The following is a 26112-nucleotide window of genomic DNA, read 5'->3' as shown; positions in this document are numbered from 1 at the left end:
AGACGTCTATGCATTGATTTATATGAAGACAAGTCCAGATATTGTGGCCAAGGTTAAGCAAATTGTTTTTATTTACATAGCATAGCAATTTTTGCATAGCAGTATATGGGGGGGGGACAATTTGAGCATATTTGAATATTGGGGGGGGGAGATGTGTCCCCCCCCCCCCAATATTTATTATAATTACGGCCTTGATGATGATGACAATGGAACATTAACAATCGCTAACAATGGTCAAGTCAAGTCAATTTTAATTTTGCTTATACACGATGCTCATTGCTGGCACCATTCTGCCACTGAAAGCACCATCATCACGTGAATACTCCACATAAACATAGACAATTCTATTCAGTTAGAAAAAATATTTATACTAACAATCATGGATGTTCCCCCATTACTCGTTAGAGGCTACCCACTGCCACCATCACCACCACCACTGCCACCATCACCACCACCACTGCCACCATCACCACCACCACTGCCACCATCACCGCCACCGCCGCCACCATCATGACCACCATCAGGACCACCATTATAAACAACACGTTCAAGAGCTCTCAGTCACTGAGAGCCACCACCACAACTGACACCGCCACCACAACTGCCACCGTCACCACCACAACTGCCACCGCCACCACAACTGCCACCGTCACCACCACAACTGCCACCGCCACTACTACTGCCACCACCGCCACCACTACTGCCACCACCGCCACCACAACTGCCACCGCCACTACTACTGCCACCACCGCCACTACTACTGCCACCACCGCCACTACTACTGCCACCACCGCCACCACAACTGCCACCACCGCCACTACTACTGCCACCACCGCCACTACTACTGCCACCACCGCCACCACAACTGGCACCACCGCCACTATTACTGCCACCACCGCCACCACTACTGCCACCACCGCCACCACTACTGCCACCACCGCCACTACTACTGACACCACCGCCACTACTACTGCCACCACCGCCACTACTACTGCCACCACCGCCACCACAACTGCCACCACCGCCACTACTACTGCCACCGCCACTACTACTGCCACCACCGCCACCACAACTGCCACCACCGCCACCACAACTGCCACCACCGCCACCACAACTGCCACCACCGCCACTACTACTGCCACCACCGCCACCACCACAACTGCCATCGCCACCACCACAACTGCCACCACCGCCACCACCACAACTGCCACCACCGCCACTACTACTGCCACTACCGCCACCACCACAACTGCCACCACCGCCACTACTACTGCCACCACCGCCACTACTACTGCCACCACCGCCACTACCACAACTGCCACCACCGCCACTACTACTGCCACCACCGCCACCACCACAACTGCCACCACCGCCACTACTACTGCCACCACCGCCACGACTACTGCCTTGCGGTGCAGGTCAGGCACGCCAAGCGTGGCGCCGGGCCTCATTTGACGCGGCAGGAACCGCGCGTGACCTCTGACCTCTCCTCCCTGTCGACGCAAGGCCCCTTTCATTTGAGGAACTGTTCTGATGAGATGTTTATTCCAACCGGGGCTGGAAAAGTTTAGACAATGGATTCATTTTTTTGTAAAACTAAACAATGATAACTAAAAATAAGGAATGTCCAGCTTTTATTTTATTGTATTGTTCCTTGTTTTTTTTCCTAAAGCCGGCTTATTGTATAAACGTAGACGGCCGTGTATGTGTGTGTTTTTTTAACTAAAAGTTTATTGTTGATTTAACAAAATGTGTTTTATTCAGTCATGTTATTTGCAGTTTTACGCGATTGTAGTAATCTAAGTTATGTTTGCTGATAAATTTTGTTCATATTTCTTGAGCAATACAAAAAAACTATATCTTTTTTATCAGGTAAGGTCCACTGAGCTACGTAGCTTATTTTCAGAAGCGACCTGGCTATCACTAATGATAGCTCAACAAAGTGGGCGTATCGTATCAGAAAAAACTCTAAACGCATGTTTTTAAATGTGGAGCGAAAAAAACGGAGAAAAATCCACGCGACCGCAGGGAGAGCATGCAAACGCCAAATATACAGCAGGCATCAGGGTCGGGATCGAACCCACGACCTCCTGTGTACAAAGCGAGGTAGTTAACATCTGGCAGCCATGAGTCTACAATGACATTTGGACGTATTGGCGGTATACACCGGCGCAGCATAACACAATGGTCTTCATAAACATATTCTTTGGGTCTTTTGGTAAAGTCACGTAGATAAGTTAAAATTAATAAAAATAAACAAAAAACTATGACGTTTCGATCACAACACCAGCTATCGTCATTAGGAGGAAAACAAGAGGGGGAAAGCTGGTTGTTATTAAAAGTTTAAAATGGGTGTAGCCCAAGGGTCATAAACGAAGTGGGAAGGGCGGGGCTAGTGATGTGAATGTGAGAGATGAGCATGTTAGTGTGAGATCGCAAGAGCGACCTCCACAACGAGCGTGCGGAGGTGGCGATGTGAATGTGAGAGATTAGCGTGTTAGTGTGAGATCGCAGAGCGACCTCCACGACGAGCGTGCGGAGGTGGCGATGTGAATGTGAGAGATTAGCGTGTTAGTGTGAGATCGCAGAGCGACCTCCACGACGAGCGTGCGGAGGTGGCGATGTGAATGTGAGAGATTAGCGTGTTAGTGTGAGATCGCAGAGCGACCTCCACGACGAGCGTGCGGAGGTGGCGATGTGAATGTGAGAGATTAGCGTGTTAGTGTGAGATCGCAGAGCCGCCGCCACGTCGAGGTCGGTGCGTGGAGGTGGCGATGTTGGTGTGAGACGTTAAACCTGTTAATGTAAAATCGGAGCGCGGAATCCACGGGGAAAATAAAAAAAACTTACATCGGAAGGTGGCAGGATGGGAACATCACAGCCACTTATGACATAAACTGGTTGATGACGTCCTTCCAATGATTGCTGAGTTTGTACCCATCCTCTCGGTTAAAATTGTGTCTGTGTCTGTATATATGGATGGCTTCATGAACAAATCTTTGTTGATAGCCAGTGGGCTTACAAAGTACCTTCGTCTTAGAGAAATCTATTTCGTGTGAGCCAACCGCATTAAAACAATGATCAGCCACGGCCAAAGTGTTGGTCCTACTGTGTTTCAAATCTGCCTTATGCTCACGAACACGGTCAGTGGGTAAAATATAATAAAATATTTAGTTTTTTTTTATGGCAGTGCTAGATTCTTGAAACCACGAGTCTGCTTCTGCTGAGCACGGTTGACTACGTACGGTGCGAGATAAGTTCTACATACTTCGTGTGGCTGCTGATGTTGATGGCGAGCAACAACTATAATTTTACATCGAGGTGGTTTATGAGCCAGATGATTGCAGAGTCCGGAGTGGTGGAGTGGTGAATCATTGCTGTTGGGAGTATCCATAACAGAGGTTAGATCGCGATCTAACCCCCCCCCCCCCCCAAAAAACCCTCTATTATGCTGTGATTATGTTTTCGTCATATACATCTCTGTGTGAGTCTCTGGGTTTCTGTGTGAGTCTATGGGGGTCTGTGTGAGTCTCTAGGTTTCCGTGTGAGTCTATGGGTCTCTGTGTGAGTCTCTGGGTTTCTGTGTGAGTCTATGGGTCTCTGTATGAGTCTATGGGACTTTGTGTAAGTCTATGGATCTCCACGTGAGTCTATGGGTCTCTTCTTCGTATGGCTGGTGATGTTTGATGTCGAGCCACAGCCGTGATTTCACACCGAGGTGGTTGATGAGCCAGATGATTGCGGAGTCCGGAGTAGTGGATCGTCGCTGCTGTGATGATGATGATGCCTCCTCCTCCTCCGTGTTAGTGAATTGTGCACCGCATCTGCGTTACGCGTCCCGTGGTTCTGTTCTGGGCAGTGGCCGCCGTTTCCGCACATCGCCCCGAGAGTTTTTAGTTTCCCATTTGTATGGACATATTTGAGCGTTTGAAAACGAATGTCTTCAGAACTGCTTGTTGTTGTGTTTAGTTGTGTTGTCCTTTCCGCCCGCACCTCCGATTAGCACGGTTGGCTACGTACGGTGGTGCGAAAGAAGTTCAGCACACGTACGTACATTGTGTGTTTTCTCCCGAGTGTTTTCCTGGTTTTCCCGCCCGCAAGCCAAACGCTCATTCACGGGACTGGGCAAAACGTCCCATTTGACGACCCCTCCTGAGCGACATCCCGAGACTCGACGAGAGACTTTCCTGGGCAAGCGAGCGGCGTCGTTACCACCGTGAAAGGTTACGTCGGACCCAATGTCAGGCTCGCAGAGGTCTTTGATCTCCCCAAACAGCGGCACGGATGGCCGGGCAGGCAGCCCGTCACTACCTGGCGTGGGGCCCGTAACGCGGTGGGCGGTCAGCTGTGGTTGTGCGGACTGGACTTTGTCATAGGAATGTGGAATTTCCACCACTGGCTCGTGACCGCCAATGAAGATGAGCGTTGATGAGGTGCAGACTTCTAGGCAGGGATGTCCATGGGGGGGCGGGGGCCCGGGGCAAATGACGCCGTGTGGGCCCCCCCCCCAACGCCTTCACGCGAAGCCGCGATGCGTCTGATAGCGTGACGTCGTGGGGCACCCCGAGGCGTGGGGCCTGGGGCAGTCGACCCGATTCGCCACACCCTGACGACGGCTCAGCATGTAGTCTTGGTTTGCGTAGTTGAATGCGTTTATTCGTAAATTAATAATAAAAAAATGGAAGCTCGTGCAGTGCGTTGTACGTAATTGGGTGAAGGTGATTGCTGCGTTCGCTAGAGGCCGCTAGATTCGCAGCAACACATTGCGGATTCTTAAACGTTTGGAGTCCCGAATTGTGACAATGCCTGGTGACGGCGACAGCGAGTCCGTGAGACGGGCGAATCGTTCCACCGCTGTCAAAGACCGCGTCCGGGTCAACGTCATCTCATCAAATCGCATTCCATAATTCCTATCGCCGCCGCATTCTCATTTGGACTCGGAAATGGTGTTGAACTGTGGTTTATCTGAGTGTTAAATTGTAAAATTGCAGATAGCCGTTCCAACTCTGTCCGGTGGCGCGAGACAACGCCGGCGAGCATGATCTTGCGTCTGGTTATTCTCAGTCTTTTTTTCTTTTTACGCACCGCTCATGCCACGGGCTTCATAAACACTCGCTGCTCGCAGCCGCTCGTGGCGGCTGCGCTCGGCCACTGCTGCTGCTGCTCATAAGTCCCGGAGTTGACAACTGCGGATATCCAAACCGCTCTGACATCTCGTGGCGCTCCAGATTCTCGGCGTGGCGAATTTTTTATTTTTGCCGGAGGATTCTTTTTTTGTTACAACCAAAACCGTGCGTGACATTTTGTCTCCATCGTCACCAAATGGGCAGTTGTATGCGTTTCGCGTCCATTTCGCCCCAGGCACCAATCTGCCTCCCCCCCCGCCCCCTCGCCCCGTGCGATCTGCTCCCATTTATACCGAGCGGCGAGATTTTGTTACGGCCCGATAGAGTTGAACAAACGTTCATGTGAACAGTCGAAGGGCGTCTCGCAAGACGCCAATTTGTCTTATGTTGCACTCTTCTGGGTGCACGGTCGCGCCAGGAAGCACCGACCGGTTCGTCTCGCCCCCGCGCCGATTCCTCGAGTCGTGAGCCGAACGAACAGCCGGCCCAAACGTCTCCCAGTAAATCAACATAAGGATGAGAAATGAAAAAAATTAGTTTGTAAATCAACCGAGACAATGAGTTGTCTCGATGCGAGCAATCGCAGCGAAGCAGTCGCGCTGCTAAACGCCTCTTTTTGTGTCCGCTCTCCAGAGCAGGTCGCGCGCTCTCCGAAAACAAACTCACATTTGGAGAAAGCGAATTTCATTGCGCTTATTTTGGGTGCATGGCTCATCCTCTTCCTACCACTTGGTTCCTGGTTTAACAACAGGCAGAGTGTGAGACATCTCTCAGTCGCTCTTTGGTGTGCGTGAGGATCGGTGGTGTAGCGGTTAGCGCACTGCGCTACGAACCTGGGGGGGAGCGGTGGTGTAGCGGTTAGCGCACTGCGCTACGAAACTGGCAACACAGGTTCGATTCCTACTCACGGCCAACACCGGTGACGATTATCTGAACCGGTCCTGGGCCTCCCCTAGCTCGACTCAATCTCAAATGAGTACCTGGTGCAGTGTGTAAACATCGTTGCGAGGGAGACAAAGGCGGCCGGGCGTGGAGCTGGCCACCCACCTCCTCCTGTGCTGTGCCGGCCTTCATAGGTGCTCGAAAACAGCACTTGCCCAACAGTCTGTTGAGGCCATACGGAAGATCTTTGTCTTTGTACTGCCTTGTGTAACGGTCACGTGTTCCTGCTAAAGGCACTGACATTTCCATCCCACAAAATTCTCTGAATACAAAAAAAAACCCCACACACATCTACCACAACCCAGACCCCCGCTGATGCAGCCCCGATGACTCGGCAGTCAGCATTTCCTGGCTAAAGCTTGGGAACACACAAGCGTCTTGGTTTTATCTTCTTCGTCTCCTCGTCACGCTCTCGTTCTTACTTGCATGTTGCTTCTTTCTTCATGTGATCTCTCTCGTCGTAGCCGATCAATCACAGTAAATGAAACGATAATGGTAATAAAAATAATAATAATCCACCATCGTTGATGAAAAGATCAGTGACGACGATAATAAACGAACAACAACAACAAGACTTTCGATTTAAAGCTTTCGTGACTGCAGGGATTCATCTTCTTGGTTCTTTCGGTAAAGTCACGTTCTACGTAAAGTCACGTTCTACGTTCTACGTGACTTTACCGAAACAACAAGACTGTTCGCTTTTTTGTTGCTTTTGGTGTTTGCTAGCGAGGGTTTCCTCCCCACGCGAGGCCACGAACCGCCGCTCGCCCCAATTCCTCTCCGCCCGGTGCGCGTTTTCAGGTCCCAGCCCAGCGCGTCGCGTTCGCCCGGAGAAGCTCCCCGGCGCCGAGCAAATGCGGCACGAACGGCGGTCGCGCGCTGGGTCTGAAACTCGCTTCGCGGCCGCGACATCTAAAAAACAAAAACTCGCAAACGGGAATCGGCCGAACGTCGTCTCCCGTACGCGGGACCCTCCCGTGGCCGCGTCTTGAGACTCAACCGACGCGCGCTCTGCCAGGGCGGTGTTCGCGAATGGGATTCCGTGGGCGTGACGCCCCGAACCTGCGTCAGTCGTCGGCGAGGAGGCAGATTGCCGCGAGCCGATAGCAGACAAATGGGCCGTGTTATTGCCGCCAGAGCGGCACTCGGGCCGCAGTGTCAACACGCCGTGCTGGTGGTTGTCTGCGCGCGGCCGTCGCAGATCTCAGCGCAGCCCGGAGCCTCCGCCTCCAGGCTGCTGAGAGAGCGCGCGGTTGTGCCACGGGGGAGACAAGTGGGAGGAGGGGTCCCGGCAGTGGTGGGACGGTCGGTCCCAGGCGAGCACGGGGGCTGTCCACCCGGCGTGCTTTGTGTCCCCGCAGGGTACACTGTGCGTGTAACACAGCGTGTCTACACGTACTGGTGTTTACGTGTGAATGTGTAACTCTATATATACACGTTGTACACACACAGACAGAGATCCCTGAAAAGCCTGAACAGACTGTTGGGGCAAGTGCTGCTAGAATGCGAGGAGGTGGGTGGCCAGCACCACTCCCGACCGCCTTTGTCTCCCCAGTGACGATGTTTTCACAAATCGCACCTAGGGAGGCCCAGCTAGGACCAGTGCAGATGATCGTCACTGGTGTTGGCTGCGAGCGGGAATGGAATTCCGGTCGCCGGATTCGTCGCACAGCACACCGCTCCCCATTCACCTACCTCCAACATGCACTCACCCACTCACTCACTCACCCACCCACCCGCTCACCAATCACTCACTCATTTACTCACTCGCTCGCTCACCCACCCACTCATCCACCCATTCACTCACCACTCACTCACTCACTTACTCACTCGCTCACTCGCTCGCCCACCCACCCACCCACTCACCCAACCATTCACTCACCACTCACTCATTTACTCACTCGCTCAATCGCTCGCTCACCCGCTGGCTCACCCACCCACCCACTCACCCACCCATTCACCCACTCACCCACCCACTCACCACACTGCAGCTCACCACACTGCAGCTCACCTCAATTCTCTTTCTGCCTCTTCCCTCGCAATGCTCCACCTTGCAATGTCTCTCTGCCGTCATCGCCCCCCCCCGCCCCCCCCCCCCCCCCCGAGCTCTGCCTACGAGCGAGCGATGACCTTCCCTCGATTGAAGAAGGCACCGCCAACTCCTGTCCACTACAACTTTACTCCTGCCGCTGTTTCGCTGGCACTGCGGGTCCCCCAGGGCCTGTGCTCGGCAAAGTGTGATTGAGTTGTCTTTAAAGTTTTCTCTTCTTTTTGTTTGTTTACAAAAGAGCCCCCAGGGTTCCCAGAGTCCCTGCGTGCGGGGGGACATGAGCGGCAGTGGGGGGGGGGGGGGGCACGGGGGATTGGAGGACCCCTCCCCGTCCCGTCTTGTTATCGCGTTTCTTTTGGGGGTCGGGCAGGGGGGGGGGGCATTGGGTTCAGTGTTCCTAGCGTGCCCCTCGTCAGCACCCGAGGTTGAAAACTTCACTTCTTTAGAGCGAGCTTGTTGTGTGTTTAGTGTGTTGTCCCCCCCCCCCCCCCAGCACCTCCAATTATCGAAGTTGGCTACGTACGGTGGGAAAGAAGTGCAACATATGTACGAATGTAATAACGACGATAATAAGAGTTCCGGGGAATGGACAGGAGTCCATCACTGCTCTGCAGGACTTTAGCCGGTGATTCATTTACTTGACACGTGCAAAGTTAGTTTGCCTCGCAGTTTATGTTCAGTGCTCTCCCCTTTCTCCCCCCCCCCCCTCATCCCGCGGTAAACAAATGACCCGAGCAGCTCCGACCGAATTCTGTGAGCGCTCCGCGGCAAGCGAGTGTCTCGGTCTCAACCACGTGCGGAGTGAATTAATTAATGAATAAATGTTTCTCCCGTGGGCTGCATCGCCTCTCTGGCCTCTGGTAGACGTCTCTTGCTCCGCGCTCACTGATGTCCCCACTACGTCGTTTTCACTCCGTAGTTTTCACTCCGTAGTTTTCACTCCGTAGTTCCCGCTCCGTCGTTTTCGCTCCGTCGTTTTCACTCCGTAGTTTTCACTCCGTAGTTTTCACTCCGTAGTTTTCACTCCGTAGTTTTCACTCCGTAGCTCCCGCTCCGTCGTTTTCGCTCCGTCGTTTTCACTCCGTAGTTTTCACTTCGTCGTTTTCACTCCGTAGTTCCCACTCCGTAGTTTTCACTCCGTAGTTTTCGCATTTCTCCCCACCCCCGTCGGTCCACGTTCCTCATTGACGTCGTGAAGCGTTTCAGTATTGAAATGGCCGAGTCGATGTAAATCCTCATCCTTATCTTCCTCCTTCTGTCTGTTGTGGACTGGAGATCAGTCAACGCCAAACCCGCCGTCTCCCTTCCCAGCATCTGGATTCCATCTCACTCCCACACGCGTTCCGATTTCACCCATTTCGGGCTTACCCTCGGCTATGTTTTCCCCCCTTTTGGCCACAACCACATCATTAATTCTCTCCATCTGTTGTTGATCCTTCAAGCGATGCCGACGCTTAAGAAAAAAAGTCTTATTCCGGCAACGTGGATTTAAAAACTAAAATCAAACAACACAGAACGATTAGCACAATTGTCTACGTACGGCGCGAAAGAAGTTCAACATACATACGCACAAATGAGACTCGCACGAATCCAAGGTCTCATGCAAGTTTAAAACAACGCCTACACAAATCATAGGTGGCTGAATAACTTTGGAATGAGCGCAGTCGGATTGGATATCAGTGCTGGTTTCCTACAGAGCGCCCCCAAAGGAATATCTTTTGGAGCCAATGCTGTTCCAACGTACACTATTTACATGAGTGTCTACATTAGTGTTTCCAAAGGCAATCGATCGTCAGCCTTTCGCTCGGCAAACGGCCAAGCCGAATTGCATCGCTGTTGCTTGCGGCTCGGCGCGGTCGGGATGTTGACAGGGTCAACGTCCCTGGGACGTTGGACACCCCCGGGATGGTTGACGGGTCGTCGCGGGGCGGTCGACGACCCCAGGACTGTTGAAGGCCCCGGGATAGTCGACGCGTTGTGCGGCAGTTGGTTGTGTGTCGATGTCGTCGGCTGCTCTTCCCATCTGTTCCCCGTTTGCTCTCCTCGGCAGTTGCCGCTGCCTCCCCTTGCCTCGCCACGTGCGTGGGCGTGCGAGGGGCTCGTGCGAGGGGCTCGTGCGAGGGGCTGCCGCGGCACACGCACAGACAAAGACGCGGATCCTCCCGGGTAGCCTTAACGGGACTCTAGAGGCAAGTGCTGTTGGCGAGTAGCACTTTTGAAGGCTTGAACGGTACACGAAGGGGTGGGTGGCCAGCACCACGTCCGGCCGCCTTTGTCTCCCCAATGGCGATGTTTTTACGCACCGCACCAGGTTCTCATTTGAGGATGAAACTACCTAGGGGAGGCCAGGGACCAGTTCAGATAATCATCACTGGTATTGGCCGTGAGCGGAAATCGAACGCGGGTCGCCGGGTTCATAGCGCAGCGTGGCGCTAACCGCTACACTATCGCTCCCCACTAACTACCATTCCCCCACACACACAAACATGCACACACGCGAACACATGCGCGTGGAATTCGTGGAGCCGGCCTTGCCTGTGACCATCGCTCATCCCAACTCGTCGGCCGCTCCCACCGCTGCCTGGCTCCACTGCGTTTGACCGAGTTGAACCCTTTGAGCATCTTTTTGTAATTTTCTCGCAATTGGCACTATCGGTATCTTTGGATGAGACAAGCGATCTGCTCCTATTTCTCAAAGAGCGGTGTAAGCCTTTCATGTCAGATTAGGGGATACCCCGTGGAAGTAGACTTCGTAGAGCTACCTCTCAAATACCTTCAAGTGGTTCACACACTGCTGTTGCCCAAAACAGTACTGCTCATCGCATGACAGTCAAAGTTACATATTTAAATTCTGAGCTGCCACTGGTACAACTTGAACGCAGAACTGATTATAATTTGACCGGGTTTGCTTTTTAACCAGGCTAAGAACATCATCCCGTGACACTTTAGAGCCCAGTTTCAACATGGGCCGCTGCCTGGATTCAAACCCAGGTTCTTCTCAGCGGCGCTGGCTCGGAGCTCCGACGTCTGAGCCACACGGGCCACCTGCTGGAGCCACGGGAGTCTCGCTGATGTGTGAACCTCACACGTGGGCGCTCTTTCACGACCAGTATCATTGATGCACCGTCCGTTGCGTGAGCCAGTATACGTTGCGAAACGCATGCGATCTTTTTGATGTCGGGAACAAAACGAAAGTGCCGTTAAACTTATCACCAAACGGCGCTGCAGGGAATTTTTCACACAATGAGGTGCGATGTTGCTACAAAAAGCTAACAACTTATTTATTCACCATGACAGCTTTTGCCTTTAGTCCTATTTTTATCCCAAGGTCATCACTTGTTTACTCAGGAAAGTCTCGCTGAGTCTGAAGACTGTTGTTTAGGAGAGGGTGTTTTGTTGCTACTGCTGTGTAATCCCAGTTCACTAATTTGCCAGGTAAGCTTCCAGAACTGGGATGTTTAGCCAATAGCAGGAACCTTGTATGTGGTTGGATGTTTTAGTCATGGGAGGAAACTGAAGAACTCGGAGGAAACCCGCGCAGAACACGGGGGGAGAGAGAACATACAAACTCCACACAGACATGCTGAGTTCAGTTCATTTATTAGGTATAGCCCTGCGAGCCATGCGCCTCTTGAATCGGGTGCCACCGCAACAAACAAAAACATGAACAAGAAACATCTCAAAGTGACGACGCGCAACAGAAAAATCCAGGAAAAAACAGCAAAGTCTTCCAGAAAAAGCACCGAATATCAATGCTGAGTGCAAAAATCCCAGTGGGATGCAAGTCAAAGAATAACAACCATAAGACAATTTAGATTAAAGTTATCAGTCTAACTCTGTACTACAACAAACAAATATGGCTAAACCAAAACGTTTCGAAATCACCAAAATCAAGCTATAAAAACAATGTAACAGTGATCATAGGAACTGTGATTCAAATTTAACAATAAACGATATACATAACATGTACGACCAAACTTTGCAGCCATAGCTGGCTGCATGAGTCACACCATAACAGCAGGAGTATCAGTAGGACTATCAAAAAAATTCAATGCACCTTTAAAGATCAGCAATCGAACCCAGGTCGCTGTTGCTGTGAGGCACAGGTGTTACCACAGGTGCTACCACTGTGCCACCCGTAGTGCCCTTTTGAGCCCAATCGCTGGCCCTTTAGAGGTGTGACGATGCATCTATTCGTCGATAAACATCCACGCGAGCGTAAAATCACAAACTGAGGTTTTTGGATTCAAATATTTTGACCAGCGTGGTGAAGTTTGGTCAAACAACCCCCCACCCGACCACTGGCACGAAGTGAGGATGCCTTCATCCAGCAATGGAAAATGAGAAATAGATTTTTAACAATTGTTACATATTTTAACGGCATGGGAGGTGCGGTGAATGTATGTGGAACTTCTTCCACACGGCACGTAGTCAACCGTGCTAATCGGAGGTTCGGTGTATGTGTGTATGTTGAACTTCTTTCGCACCGTACTCAGCCAACCGCGCTAATCGGAGGTGCGGGACGGAAGCCAGACACGTAGGGAGAGTGCCGTCCGTCCAATGTGCAGTGCACGACACGGATGAGTCGCGCTATCGCTCAGTGGGAAGTCCTCTCCCCTTGATTCACCTTATCTTAAGCACCGTTATATCAGCTTCCTCCCGTGCCTTATCAAACTAGTTCGCAGCTTCTCGCCACAATTTGCGTCGTCCGCAATGCAGGCCGAGCGGCTGTGATTTAATAACCGCTCATTCGAGTGCTTCATTTAAGGGTTTTTTTTTTTACCGCCCGAAGCTATTTAAGCGCACACGTGGTTCGTCCAACCCGTGTGTGTTTATCCGATGTTCAGTCTCGATGTCTTCCCGCAACGTAGAGGTCCCATTGACGCGCGCATCCTGCCCTCGCCCTCATGGGCGCGCGAGCAGCTCGCATCTTCTGCTCCGCTGATCGGCAGCGGGTCGCGGCGTGGCGATCGTTGTTTACGCGCCGTTGGTCGCGGGCACGTGACCGTTCCCGTCTTTGCTCGGCCGGTCTCGAGACGTTTTCATCCGGAGGCTCCTGCCACATCGGTTTGTTTGGCCGCGAATTCCCCGAGAGCGTTTTTTTTTGCGGCCTCGCGTGGGGAAGGGAAAGCGGAGAGCCCCGGAGACAACCTAGCAGCACCGCGCACGAGGGGGAGATGCTCCCCACCGCCATCCTCCTGGTCGCACCTCACTGCAGCCCGCGTCTACACAACCTCGCACGCCCTGGTGGTGTTGGTTGGCGGTGGTGGCCACCCCTCAGCGCAACAACCCGGCTCAACACTGCTGAGCTAAGGTCGGCACACGCAGGGTTATCGGCGTATCGTCACACTGTGTGGGACTAAGGCTCCATTCACTCTGCCATCACAAACCAGGCCTCCCCTTAATGTGTTAACAAGTGTTCGAAATTAAATGACTGAGTTTAGATTTTAGGGATCTGCAATGAACGGTGGGGAATCAATAAGGCCCTCGGTAATAGGTATAGGATGTTAGCTGGAGTTTGCAAATGGATATTTAAGTGGTGACTTGGACTTTTATAATGCGATCATAGCATGTGCATCAATTTAGAAACAGGTAAATTAGTCTCCGAGGTCAAACGTGTAACCTCACCAAAGCAATGCATGCATCTCATTAATAAAAAAAATACATTTTAAACGTCATTATTAAATTACACGACTGGAAATATTGATACAGCATAAACCCTCAGAAGCCGCACTGAAATGGCCAATTGTGTTTTAATCGGCGACGTGAAGACCACAAAACGACCGCCGGCTGCCAGGTCCAATTGTTTGGCGCGGTCGCGCGCCATTGGGGCCGGCGGGGGCCGTGCGCCGAGCGCTCGCGCCGGGCGCATTGTCCGGGACGCCGCCGCCGCCGCCGCCTCTGCCAAGCGTCAGGGCCCCTCGGCTGGCGCCGGCCGCGAGGCTTGCCGAGTTGCCGGGACGCGTTCGTGGTCGACTCGACGGGGTGGGGTGCGGAGTGTGGGTAGCGGGAGCCGTGGCGCAGCGGTTAGCGCGCCGCGCTACGAACCCGGCGACCCGAGTTCGATTCTCGCTCACGGCCACAAGCAGTCATGATTATTTGAACCGGTACTGGGCCTCTCCTCGGTCGGCTCAGCCTCAAATGAGTACCTGGTGCAGCCCCGCAGTGGCGTAATGTTAACTGCCTGGCCTGATTTATACAGGAGTCCGTAGGTTATGATCCCAACCTGACGCCTGTACATTTGGAGTTTGCAAGTTCTCTTTCTCTCTCTCACCCCGCCCGGGGTCGTGTGGATTTTTCTCCGGGTCCTCCGGGTTTTCCCTCCACATTTAGAATCAACATTTAGAGTATTTGGCTGCTATACATTTCCACATCACAAGCCACTTCTTCGAGCTATAATTTGCGGCCAGGTCGCTTATGAAAAAAAAGCTACACAACTCAGCGGGTCGTTACTGGTTATATAGAAATAGTTTAGTTCAGTGCAAACATCGTACCGGGTGTGGTGCTGGTCACCCAACTCCCGAGTGAGCCGTGCCGGCTTTTATCGGTGCTACTCGCTAACAGCACTTGCCCCTAACGCGTCTTTCACAGCCTACACGGGGGATCTTTGTCTTTGTGGGGGGCGGGGTGGGGTAGGTGGGGGCAGGGTGACGGGAGCGCGTGTTGGCCCTCGTGGAAACTCGGCGGTCCCGAGGGGCCCGCTCCGTCCGTCGGCGGGTGGCGACGGGGTCGCTGCGCTCCGCTCGCCGCCCGCCTGGCGCCACCACCGCGCTCGTGACGGCAACGTCGGCGCAGTCGGTGACGCTCACGCCTCGCAGCATTGTGTGTGCGTGTGTGTGTATGTGTGTATGTGTGTGTGTGTACGTTACACTTCTTTCGCACCGCACGTTTCCAACGGTGCTAATCGGAGGCGCGGGGGAAGCGAAAACGAACTAAACACAAAAATCAGTTCTATAGAATTTAGTTTGTCAATCGAGATGATGGGTTTTAAAGTGCATAGCTCCGGCGGCTTCCTAATATCGGAAGGAAGAGCAGTCCAGACGGCCGCGGAAGAGCATCTGAAAGCGCCGCGCGATGCGCTGACCATCTTAGTTCGATGGCCGAGCCCAACGCTGCTGCTGGTGCTGCTGCTGCGAGGATAACAAACGGAGGTCACGTGACAATGGTTCATTCCTCTTTGACGAGATCAGCAGCGAGGTCTTGTCGTGGTTCGTTTGTGTTACTTTGTGTGTGCAATGAGTCAAGCAGAAGAAGGGGGGGGGGCACGGATTCGAATCCCGACTCCGGCGCCGGTCTGCACGGACTCTGCGCGTTGTGTCTCTCTCCCCCCACCCGACTCCCCCGCCCATCCTGGAATTCGTTTCCTCCCACCGCTAAATCGTGCACACAGCGGTGGAGCCGGAACTGGTATTGGCCCAAAACGCTCCAATGCTCACGAACTACCTGAAAATGACTCCGTTGAAATCACAAAAAGACAAAGATCCCCCGTATAGCTTGGACAGGCTGTTGGGGCAATTGCAGTTAGCGAGCACAGCACACGAGGGGGTGTGACATCGCTGTGACCTGACCTGACATCGCTGTGACCTGACCTGACATCATGGTGACCTGACATCACACACGTACACACGTACACCGCACCTCCGATTAGCACCGTCGGTTACGTACGGTGTGAGAGAAGTTCAACACACATACATAATAGGGCGGTAGCGCGCGAACGAGGCCGCGTGACGGAAACGAACGTGGCAACTGGGGAAGAGCAACCTTTCATTGAGCAAGCGAGAACACCGGGAGTGCAGGAGGGATGTCGTGTTCGTCGTGAGTGTAATGGCTCGGGCCTGCTGGATGTACGATCGCCTCGTGGAAGCAGAGAGACGCCTCGCTCGTTCAACCAGCGGCTGCTGTGCCCCAATTTATCTTCACAGGAGTTTACGTTCTCCCGCTTCCGTGCACGTGTTAACACCGAAACGTTGCTGCCGCTGCTGCTGCTTGCCACTGCTGCGTAGAGTTTGAGTATGCACATGAATTCGGCAGTTACGTGCTGAACGGCGCAATCTGGGCACGCCAAAGTTTGATTTGCGTTTGGCATCGAGACTTTTTTTTGTCAGAATGTTTACAATGGACTTGGCCAGGCTCTGACCTCCGGGCCAAGTGAGTCATGAGCGATGGCGTCACCTGGTCTGGGATCTCTGGCTTGAAGCTCAGACCGCGTGTTTAGTTTCCAGGGCACACTTTTGGGAAAGCAACAGGGACTGCGGCTCATCCGTTCTCCGCCTCTGAGCGCGGTGTTTATTTGATCGGGGGGACCGGTCCTCTCTGGCAACAGATGTGGGTGCCGCGGTGGCGAGATGTTAACCCCCTCGCCTGGTATGCAGGAGGCCCGTGGGTTCGATCCCGACCCTGACGCCTGTATATGTGTGTGTGTGTGCATGTTGGAGTTATTTTGCACCGTGTGTAGCCAACGGTGCTAATCGGAGGTGCGGGAGTTGTGCATGTTCTCCCCATGGTCGCGTGGATTTTCCTCCAGGTCCCCTGGTTTTTCCCTCCATATTTAGGATCAACTCTGCATTTATAGTATGTAGCTGCTGTACATTTACACATGCCGGTAAGCCACTTCGTTGAGCTATCATTTGTGTCCAGGTCGCTTTTGAAAATAGCTCTATAGCAGCTCAGTGGGCCTTACCTAGCAAAATAAAAGAACAGGTTTTTAGTATTTTCAATTAGCTGTGGCGACAGGAGAGATCGCCACGACGTCGTCGTCGGGAGTGACGCCACGATCGGGTCGCGATCATTGCGAGATTGTTTCGTGACTGGCCCGCGACGGGTCCGCGAACTTTCCGCGATCGTCCCCGCGATCATTCTGCGACGGTGCGGGCACATGGCGCTGTGACTCCGCCTGTGGATCTCCAGGGTGGCGGTCTCCCAACGCGAGTGCGGGCTACTGGCGCCGTGCAGGCACTGTGCCCCCACCCTCGTGCCCGGGAGGCGAGCAGTGGCGACACAGTGGGGTCAGGCACCGCGCTACGAACTCGGCGACCCGAATTCGATTCCTGAGTCTCCCACCAGAGTTCCACTCCGCCTTGAAAGGAGCACGCGCATGGGCCGATGTGTAAACATCTCCCATCCACGACTTGCATGGCCATCTCAGCGATTGGTTTCCCCGAATCTGGTGCGCGCTTGTCTCAAACATGCTCACGGCGACACAGCTCCGTGTGGTGGTGGTGGTAGCGCGGTTGTCGCCGCCTGTGGCAGAGCTTCACGGTTTAAATCTGTCCGGCCACCCTGGTTATTCCCACTGCCGTTTGCGCGTGCGTGCACGCACGTGTGCGTTAAATGAGTAGCCCTGTACGGTGTGTAAACATCACCGGTGGGGAGACAGGCGGCTGGGCATGGTGTTGGCCACCCAGCCCCGTACTGTGCCGTGCCGGCCTTCATAGGTGCTGCTTAGTCGCTAATAGCACCTTGCCCCAACAGTCTGATCAGGCGACACGGGGATCGTTGTTGACTCTACAAACACGTGCCGTCTGCGATCGCCGTGCTGGGCGTTTAATGATTCCGCGACGTCGATCTAGCTGAGCAGGCCAGGCCGCTCGTTGTGTGCCTGCGTCCGTCGGTCCAAGTTCAGCCACAATTTGAAGGTTGAAATCGCAAATTGACTCAATTGGGGATTGCGTGCAGAGCATCAGCATCGCTCCCGACTGGCAAGGTTGTGTCGAGTGTGTGACACGTCGCCTTGAATGTATCACACGAGTTAGGAGCATCATCGTGCAGTGCGAGAGGCGAGACCCCGCGGCGTCATGCTGGTGGAGGGCGTGCGGGGGTGCGGGCCTGCTGTGTGTTGAATGTTTTGATCTCCGAGTGGTGGGACCAGAGAAATGTATACGACAGATAAGAGATGAAGTGAGATGAGAGAGATGCAGAGAAGAGATTATAATCGATGGAGCGAGATGTGTGTGTGTTAAACTTCAGTGAACCGTACGTAGCCAACCGTGCAAATCGGAGGTGCGGGAGAAGGACAACAAACTAAACACAAAAGCAGTTCTAAAGAAATGAGCTTTCAATCGAGATGATGATTCAAAAGTGCAAAGCTGCGGTTGCTTCCTAATATCGGAAGGAAGAGCATTCCAGACGGCCGCAGAAGCGTGTCTCAACGCGTGCGATGCGGCGACTTTATTTGATCGATGCCCGAGCCAAAAGCCGCCGCTGCTGCTGCTGCTGCGAGGATGAGCGCAGTTCGCGTGATGATGGTTTGTGCTCCTTGACGAGATCAGCAGCGAGGTATTGTTGTGGTTCATTTGTGGCAAGCACTTTGTGTGTGATGAGCGCGCACTACCTAGAGCATTGCACTCTAGGAACGGCGCAATTACACATTCATTTTGTATTACACTGTGTAATACTTTCTCTTCCTGGGTAGTAAGTGTTATTTCCTAATTACTTATACCTCAAAAGTACAGAAAATGGCTATTATTCCCCACAAACTTTGCTTTTGTGACCAGGACAGTGACATTTTACCTATTTTCTATGAGAAAACGAGCGAATTTTTGTTTTTTCGTTCACATAAAGTCAGAAAAATAAACATTAATCAAAATTAACATTTTTTTATATTAAAGTAATACAAAAATGATTACAAAAGATTTAGAAGTGGGTTTGACCCCGCCCCTGACACCTGTATATTGTTATTTTGAATGTTCTCCTCGTGGTGGCGTTGATTTTTCTCTGGGTCCTCTGGTTTTGCCCTCCACATTTAAAATCGACGTGCGTTTATAGTATTCCGGTGCCATACATTTCTACGTGATAAGCCACTTCAATGAAATATCATTTGTGATCGCCATGTTGCTTCTGAAAAAGAGCTACATAGCTCAGTGGGCCTTACCTGATCAAATACAAAGTTTAGTTTAGTTTAGAAACGAACGCGATCGATATACTCAGGAGGATTAATCGATCGATCGATTTGGCGAAGATCAAAAAACTCTTCGTCGATTGGGGACCACAGCACTTGGCGTGCAACCATCGCCCCCGAACGGACACACAAATCCCGCGGCTCATTAAAATTAGACTCACCCTGTCTCTGAGTTGTACGCCTGGCTACGCGACGTCGACTCTAAACCTGAGTTGCACAGAGCAGGACCCCGAGCAGTGAGGGGGTGGGGGTCGTGGGGGTCATTGCCGAGATCTACGTTCACAAGAGGAGAGGAGCGATCTCTTCTCGGTTTCGAGCCGAGGAGGATGGCACCGATCATCAGAATCGTCACAACCACGTGTCTCACATCGTCACAGCCACCACGTGTCTCACATCGTCACAGCCACCACGTGTCTCACATCATCAGGAAGCGGGAAACAAACGGAGAACCAACGCCTGCAAAGTAACTGCTCCTCGCCTTATTATTGTAAACATTATTACCATTATCACTCAGCTTGTTTACCCTGGAAAGTGTCACCGAGTTTCAGGATTTTTCCAGGAGGAGGGTTCCTGCCAAGTTTGAAAGCAGTAGTGAGAGCGACGCTGCTGCTGCTGCTGTTGCTGCTCTGTGTGATCCCAATTGAGTAATAATTCAGGTTATTTTTCAACATTGGGATGTTTGGCGAAAACCAATTACGTTGTTTTATTTTCTTTAAATTAGGTAGACTCCCCCCCCCCCCTCCTCGTGAGCACTGCCATTGGGAGGTTTTGACATTGTTGTGATTGAAACGGACCCATTTGTGGAACTGCCACCAATGTCAGTTTAATGCTTTTATGTGATGTGTATGTTGAACTTCTTTCGCACCGTACGTAGCCAACCGTGCTAATCGGAGGTGCGAGGAAGCTCCTGCCACGTGCCTACTGAGAGCCCCACGTCGGGAGAGGTTGTGCCGCATTGCTTCGTTGCTCGTTCGCCGGGGCGGAGGAGGCGGCGCGGAGCGTCCCGCACCAGAATCCCCGAGATCCACTCGGACGGCGCCGCACGCCGAGCGGAGCGGGCGCCCTCCCTCGGCCCGGGGAGGGGGGCTGGTGCTTGCGATGGGGGGAGGGGCCGTACCGGTCGGGTGTGTGGTGGTGGTGGTGGTGGAGGGGGAGGCAATCCCACGAGATCCCACTTCCTGCCGGCTACAATGTGACCGTTCGTGGCAGGAAGATGATCGTGACTGCAGCCGGCGGCCTTCCTGTCGCCGCCACCACCACCACCGCAGCAGCAGCAGCAGGGGCTCCCCTTCCACTGCTGCTGCCACTGCCGCCTCCTACCCCCCCCCAGCCTCATCCCCCCCACCGCCTCCTCCCCCCCACCGCCTCCTCCCCCCCACCGCCTCCTCCCCCCCCCAGCCTCATCCTCCCACCCCCCTCGGCCGGGCAGGAGACCGACGCATGATGGAGAGCAGAGGACTGGCGGTATGGGGATGTAGGGGGTGGGAGGAGGCTGCAGAGGAAGGGATTGGGGCTTCAGGGTGGCTGTGGGGATGGGGGGCTGCTTCGGCAGAGCGCGGCTCTGATCGGCCGTCGTTCACGCCGCTAAACTCCCCAGTGCAGGTGTCGTGCACGTCATGTTGTTGTCTTGGGCTAGAGCGGTGGTGCAGCTGTTAGCGGTGGTGCAGCTGTTAGCGGTGGTGCAGCTGTTAGCGGTGGTGCAGCTGTTAGCGGTGGTGCAGCTGTTAGCGGTGGTGCAGCTGTTAGCGGTGGTGCAGCTGTTAGCGGTGGTGCAGCTGTTAGCGGTGGTGCAGCTGTTAGCGGTGGTGCAGCTGTTAGCGGTGGTGCAGCTGTTAGCGGTGGTGCAGCGTGTAGCGCGCTGCGCTACGAGCCCGGCGACCCGGCGTTCCTTTCCCGCTCACTGCCACCAACAGCAGTGACGCATTATTTGAACCCGGTCCTGGGCCTCCCCTAGGTCGACTCAGCCTCAACTGAGTACCTGGTGCGGTGTGTAAACATCGCCGTTCGGGAGACGAAGGCGGCCGGGAGTGGTGCTGGCCACCCACCACCTCGTGTGCTGTTCCGGCCTTCATAGGTGTTACTCGCTAACAGCACTTGACCCAACAGTCTGTGGAGGCTACACGGGGGGGGGGGGGGGAGAGGGGGTCTTTGTTGCTGAACGCCTGACGCGCCGATCACCACCATCAGCACCACCACCACCGTGCCGCTGTGGTGGTGGTGGTGGCCGGCATCCAGGGGGTTGATTCCAGGAGTCGTAGCCGACTTGGGGGGGGGCACAGGTGCGCTCGGGGTTCCGCTTGCAGGGCCGTTCCCGCGGTGGGGGGCGGGGTTGGGGGGGGGGGCGGGGTGGGGGGGCGTGAGAGAAGGGGGAGGTAATCAAAGCAGAGGGGTTCGTGTGCGAGATCGCTACTGCCAACGCTTCTGCCATCTGAAGAGGAGGGCAGGCTGTGGGCGCTTCCGTTCAGATGTTGGTGCCGAAAACACGAAAACGGCGCAGCGAGAGACGCGGAGGAGGGGGCGCGAGTTGGGGGGGGGTTGTCGGTGCCCCCCCACCACCCCCCCCCCCATCTTAGCGGGGGCCGCGTGCACAGGACGTGCGTGGAATTCCTCGTGGGCCTGCCCTTTCGTTTTCCTCCTGCCGTCGTGAACTCGCGAAAACACGTGTGGGACGGTGGCGGCGCTCGCCCATCAATAATCTCGCGTGGTCTCGGCCTTCCGCTTTGTGGCAAGTGTCACTTGAGGTTTTAGTGTCCTGCTCAGACTAAGCACGTGCATTTAAACATGAAGCCAATCGGCGAGCGATTATTTTTAAGGTTGATTTTTGACGTCGCGAACAAGGCTGCCTATTTTTGCGAAACTTCCCCAAATGTTGGTTTTATGCTTTTTGGCTTGGAATCTCACACGGGTAAAGCCGTCGGAGTTATCGTCACGCGCGGCGATGTACAACAGCCCTCGCTCGGCCTCATCCTGACCACCGCCTCCCAAAGAACTGAATATGTGGCCATTGTGCGGTTTAGACCACCGCAACGAAAGAGTTGCGGTCATGTCGCCATCCAGTTGTTTTTGTTGTGGGGGGGGGGGGGGGCGTTTACAAATCTCAAGAAACTAGACCGCAAATCTGAGCCAGATGCCTCAGTGGAGAGAACACGTATCAGCCTCCCGAGGCCGAGATGTTGACTACCTCGCCTGGTGTGCAGGAGGTTGTGGGTTCGATCTCGACCCTGACGATGCCTGCTGCTGTATATTTGTAGTTTGCGTGTTTTCTCTCTGTCTCTCGTCCCGTGGTCGTGTGGAGGACCCAGAGAAAAATCCACGCCACCACGGGAGACAGAGAGACACGCAAACTCCAAATATACAACAGGGATCTGGGTCGAACCCACGACCTCTCCTGCATACCAGGCAAGGGAGTTAACATCTCGTCAATGTAGAGGAGACTTCCTCTTGTTCCTCCATTGGAAGTCGCCACCTCCAAGTCGTATGCTCTGCCCTCCCTTCGGTCCCCCATCAAGTCCCACAATCGCAGCTTTCGTCACAGAAAATGCTTTAGCATGTGACCGGAACCACCAATCTCGTCAGCTCTTGAAGCCAAGCTGGATGGGAGAATGGTTGGGGATTGGATGGGTGATCACTGCTAGAGCAACCCAGTCGTCGTAGGCTGCGAGTTGCCGCCACCATGTATGTACGCTGGGGTTTCCCTGGGTTCTCCAATCTCCTCGTGAATGAAATTCGGCCGACATTCACATTGTAGGTCCTTCCTTGCTGAAGATGTTTTCCTTTGATGCATAATTGTAATTTGAAAAATAAGAATAGCTTTTACCCATTCTGGAAATAAATCCGGTGCAAAGATGTTCAAACACCATATTTCTACCTAATTGCATTAACCACACGTACTTGCGTTGAGCATGCAAACAGATGTGCCCTGATAATGACGCGGAGGTGGTAGCACGAAGGGTGTGGGGAGGGGGGGGGGCTGGATTATATTCCTAACTCGGGGGGCTTCTATCTGCGTGGAGTTTTGTCTGTTCTCCATCTTCCCTCCGTTCTGCGTTGGGTTTCCTCCGGTTTTCTCGCATCTCCGACTTGGCACCGTTGGAACAAGTTCAACGTGCACGCGTGTTCTCCGGTTCTTCCTCCCGGAGCTAAACGCCACACAATGTACCTGGTCTTGACTAAACAAACCCACGTGCTGACACATTAGAGTGCCTGGCCAATTACTCAATCAGGATCCCACACGGCAACCATCCCCTTGCTGCTGCAGAAGCCTCGGTGATGCGTTTCTGTCCGCGTGGCTCAGCCATGCTGATGACGCGGGGCTCGCCGCGTGTGTGTGCGCGTGTGTGTCTGCGTGCGCACGTGTATTTAGGTGTATGTGTGCGTGCGCGTGTACGTGTGTTTGCACGCCTGTTTACGTGTATGTGTGTGCGTGTGTGTGCGTGTGTGTGTGTGCGTGTGTGTGTGCGTGCGTGTGTGTGCGTGTGTGTGCGCGCTCGAGTGCAGGAGCCAGCGGACGCGTGCGCTGCTACAGCACCCTGCTGCCCTCCACGGCAGGGGAGGCACCCAACGTGACGCTGTGCGACGAGAAGGACGCCTGCTTCGCCTACTACAAGAACACGAGCCAGGGACTGCGGGCCTCCACTCAAGGTGTGTGTGTGTCTGTGTGTGTTTGTCTTTTGTCTGTATGTATGTGTGTGTGTGTTTTGTCTGTGTGTGTTTTGTCTGTGTGTGGTGCGTAGCGGTTAGCGTTCCGCGCTACGAACCCGACGAGCCGAGTTCGATTCCCACTCACGACCACCGACGCCACTGGCAATTGTCTGAATCGGTTCTGGGCTTCCCCTAGGTCGACTCGGCCGCAAATGAGTACTTGGTGCGGTGTGTAAACATCGCCATTCGGGAGACAAAGGCGGCCGGGCGTGATGCTGGCCACCCACCGCCTCGTGTGTCGTGCTGCCCTTTATAGCTGCTCGCTAACAGCACTTCCCCCAACAGTCTGTTAAGGCTATTCGGGGGATCTTTGTCTCGTGTGTCTGTGTATGTGTATCCATCTATCTTTGTTTGTCTGTGTCTGTGCTGAATGCGTGTCCACGTGTCTGAGTAACCTGCACGCCCGCCCGGCTGACTGGGGTACAGGTTACTCCCCCCCTCCTCCTCCCCCTCCTCCTCCCCCTCCTCCTCCTCCTCCCCCTCCTCCTCCTCCCCCTTCCTCCTCCTCCCCGTCCCCCTCCTCCTCCCCCTCCTCCCCCTTCCTCCTCCTCTTCCCCCTCCTCCTCCCCCTCCTCCTCCACCCCCTCCTCCCCCTCCTCTCCCCCTCCTCCTCCTCCCCCTCCTCCTCCACCCCCTCCTCCTCCCCCCTCCTCCTCCTCCTCCCCCTCCTGCTCCTCCCCCTTCCTCCTCCTCCCCCTCCTCCCCCTAATCCACCTCCTCCCCCTTCCTCCTCCCCCTCCTCCTCCTCCCCCTCCTCCCCCTCCTCCTCCTCCCCCTTCCTCCTCCTCCTCCTCCCCCCCTCCTCCCCCTCCTCCTCCTCCCCCTCATCCTCCTCCCCCCCCTCCTCCCCCTCCTCCTCCTCCCCCTCCTCCTCCCCCTTCCTCCTCCTCCCCCTCCTCCTCCCCTCCTCCCCCTCCTCACCCTCCTCCTCCCCCACCTCCTCCTCCCCCTTCCTCCTCCTCCCCCTCCTCCTCCTCCTCCTCCTCCCCCCCTCCTCCCCCTCCTCCTCCTCCCCCTCATCCTCCTCCCCCTCCCCCGCTCCTCCTCCCCCTCCTCCTCCCCCTTCCTCCTCCACCTCCTCCTCCTCCACCTCCTCCTCCCCCTCCTCCTCCTCCTCCCCCTCCTCCTCCTTCCCCTTCCTCCTCCTCCCCCTCGTCCCCCTCCTCCTCCCCCTCCTCCCCTCCTCCCCCTTCCTCCTCCTCCCCCTCCTCCTCCCCCTCCTCCTCCTCCCCCTCCTCCCCCTTCCCCCTCCTCCTCCTCTCCCTCCCCTTCCTCCCCCTTCCTCCTCCTCCCCCTTCTCCCCCTCCTCCCCCTCCTCCCCCTCCTCCCCCTTCCCCCTCTTCCTCCCCCTCCTCCCCCTTCCTCCTCCTCCCCCTCCTCCTCCTCCCCCTCCTCCCCCTTCCTTCTCCTCCCCTTCCTCCCCCTCCCCCTCCTCCCCCTCCTCCTCCTCCTCCCCCTCCTCCTCCACCCCCTCCTCCTCCTCCCCCTCCTCCCCCTCCCCCCCTCCTCCTGCCCCTCCTCGTGCCTGCAGCCTCGCTGCTCGGACTCAGCAAGTGGCAGTTCGGGCGCCGCGAGGATAGACCCAGCGGAGTTTCTTTAGTTTGTGGAGCTGCTGACGCGCTCGCCTGCTGATGGGATCTGCTCCCTTCCCCACCTCATTGCGCACACAAAGTGCACGCGACACAACTGGACCACGACGACACCTCGTTGTTGATCTCGTCAAGGAGCAATACACCATCATGACGCGGCTTTTGGCTAGCCAATGAACAAAGATGGTCACCGCATCGCGCGCATGTGGACGCGCTTCTGCGGCCGTCTGGAACGCTCTTCCTTCTGATATTAGGAAGCCACGGAGCTATGCACTTTTAAATCGTCTCGATAACCTAACTAATTTATTTAGAACTCTTTTTGTGTTTAGTTTGTTGTCCATTCCCCCACATACTCCGATTAGCACGGTTGGCTACGTACGGTGCGAAATAAGTTCAACATACACACACACACACACACGTGTCTCTGACTGAACCCCAGGCCCCCTGCCCCACTGCTCCATTGGCATCTACCGGCCGCTTCAGTGAGTCTCAGTATCAACGTCACGTGATTTATATCTAAATAATATCCTGAATAATGGACGTTATTATTTATAATTGGCCAACTTCGTTGAGCTGTCATTGTGGCCAGGTCGCTTCTAAAAATGCATTTCCAAAACAACGACTCCCACGGGTTTAGAATCAGATCCGATTTGGATCTGATTGGATCATTTGCGAAGAGTAAAAACATCTGGATTGAGCAGGGAGAGGGAATGAGTTGAAGGAGGCGATTGGGCAGGTGGCAGTGAGAGGGAATGAGTTGAAGGAGGTGAGTGGCAGGTGGTGGTGAGAGGGAATGAGTTGAAGGAG

The 26112-nt window shown here is 54.5% G+C and overlaps 1 protein-coding gene across 2 annotated transcripts in view; it reads left to right on the top strand.

The window, feature by feature from the left end:
- The window catches only part of LOC133358204 (bone morphogenetic protein receptor type-2-like), a 68486-nt gene that overhangs the window by 11176 nt on the left and 31198 nt on the right, over positions 1-26112 (top strand). For both annotated transcript variants that reach the window (XM_061576442.1, XM_061576441.1), the window contains exon 2: positions 23513-23656. In XM_061576442.1, the coding sequence (XP_061432426.1) occupies positions 23513-23656 (144 nt within the window). The remainder of the gene's footprint in view (positions 1-23512; positions 23657-26112) is intronic.

This window comes from Lethenteron reissneri, chromosome 61 (assembly GCF_015708825.2).
Source record: "Lethenteron reissneri isolate LAM-NWPU_2019-01 chromosome 61, ASM1570882v1, whole genome shotgun sequence".
Taxonomy (NCBI): domain Eukaryota; kingdom Metazoa; phylum Chordata; class Hyperoartia; order Petromyzontiformes; family Petromyzontidae; genus Lethenteron; species Lethenteron reissneri.
This window is presented reverse-complemented; position numbering and strand designations above follow the sequence as displayed.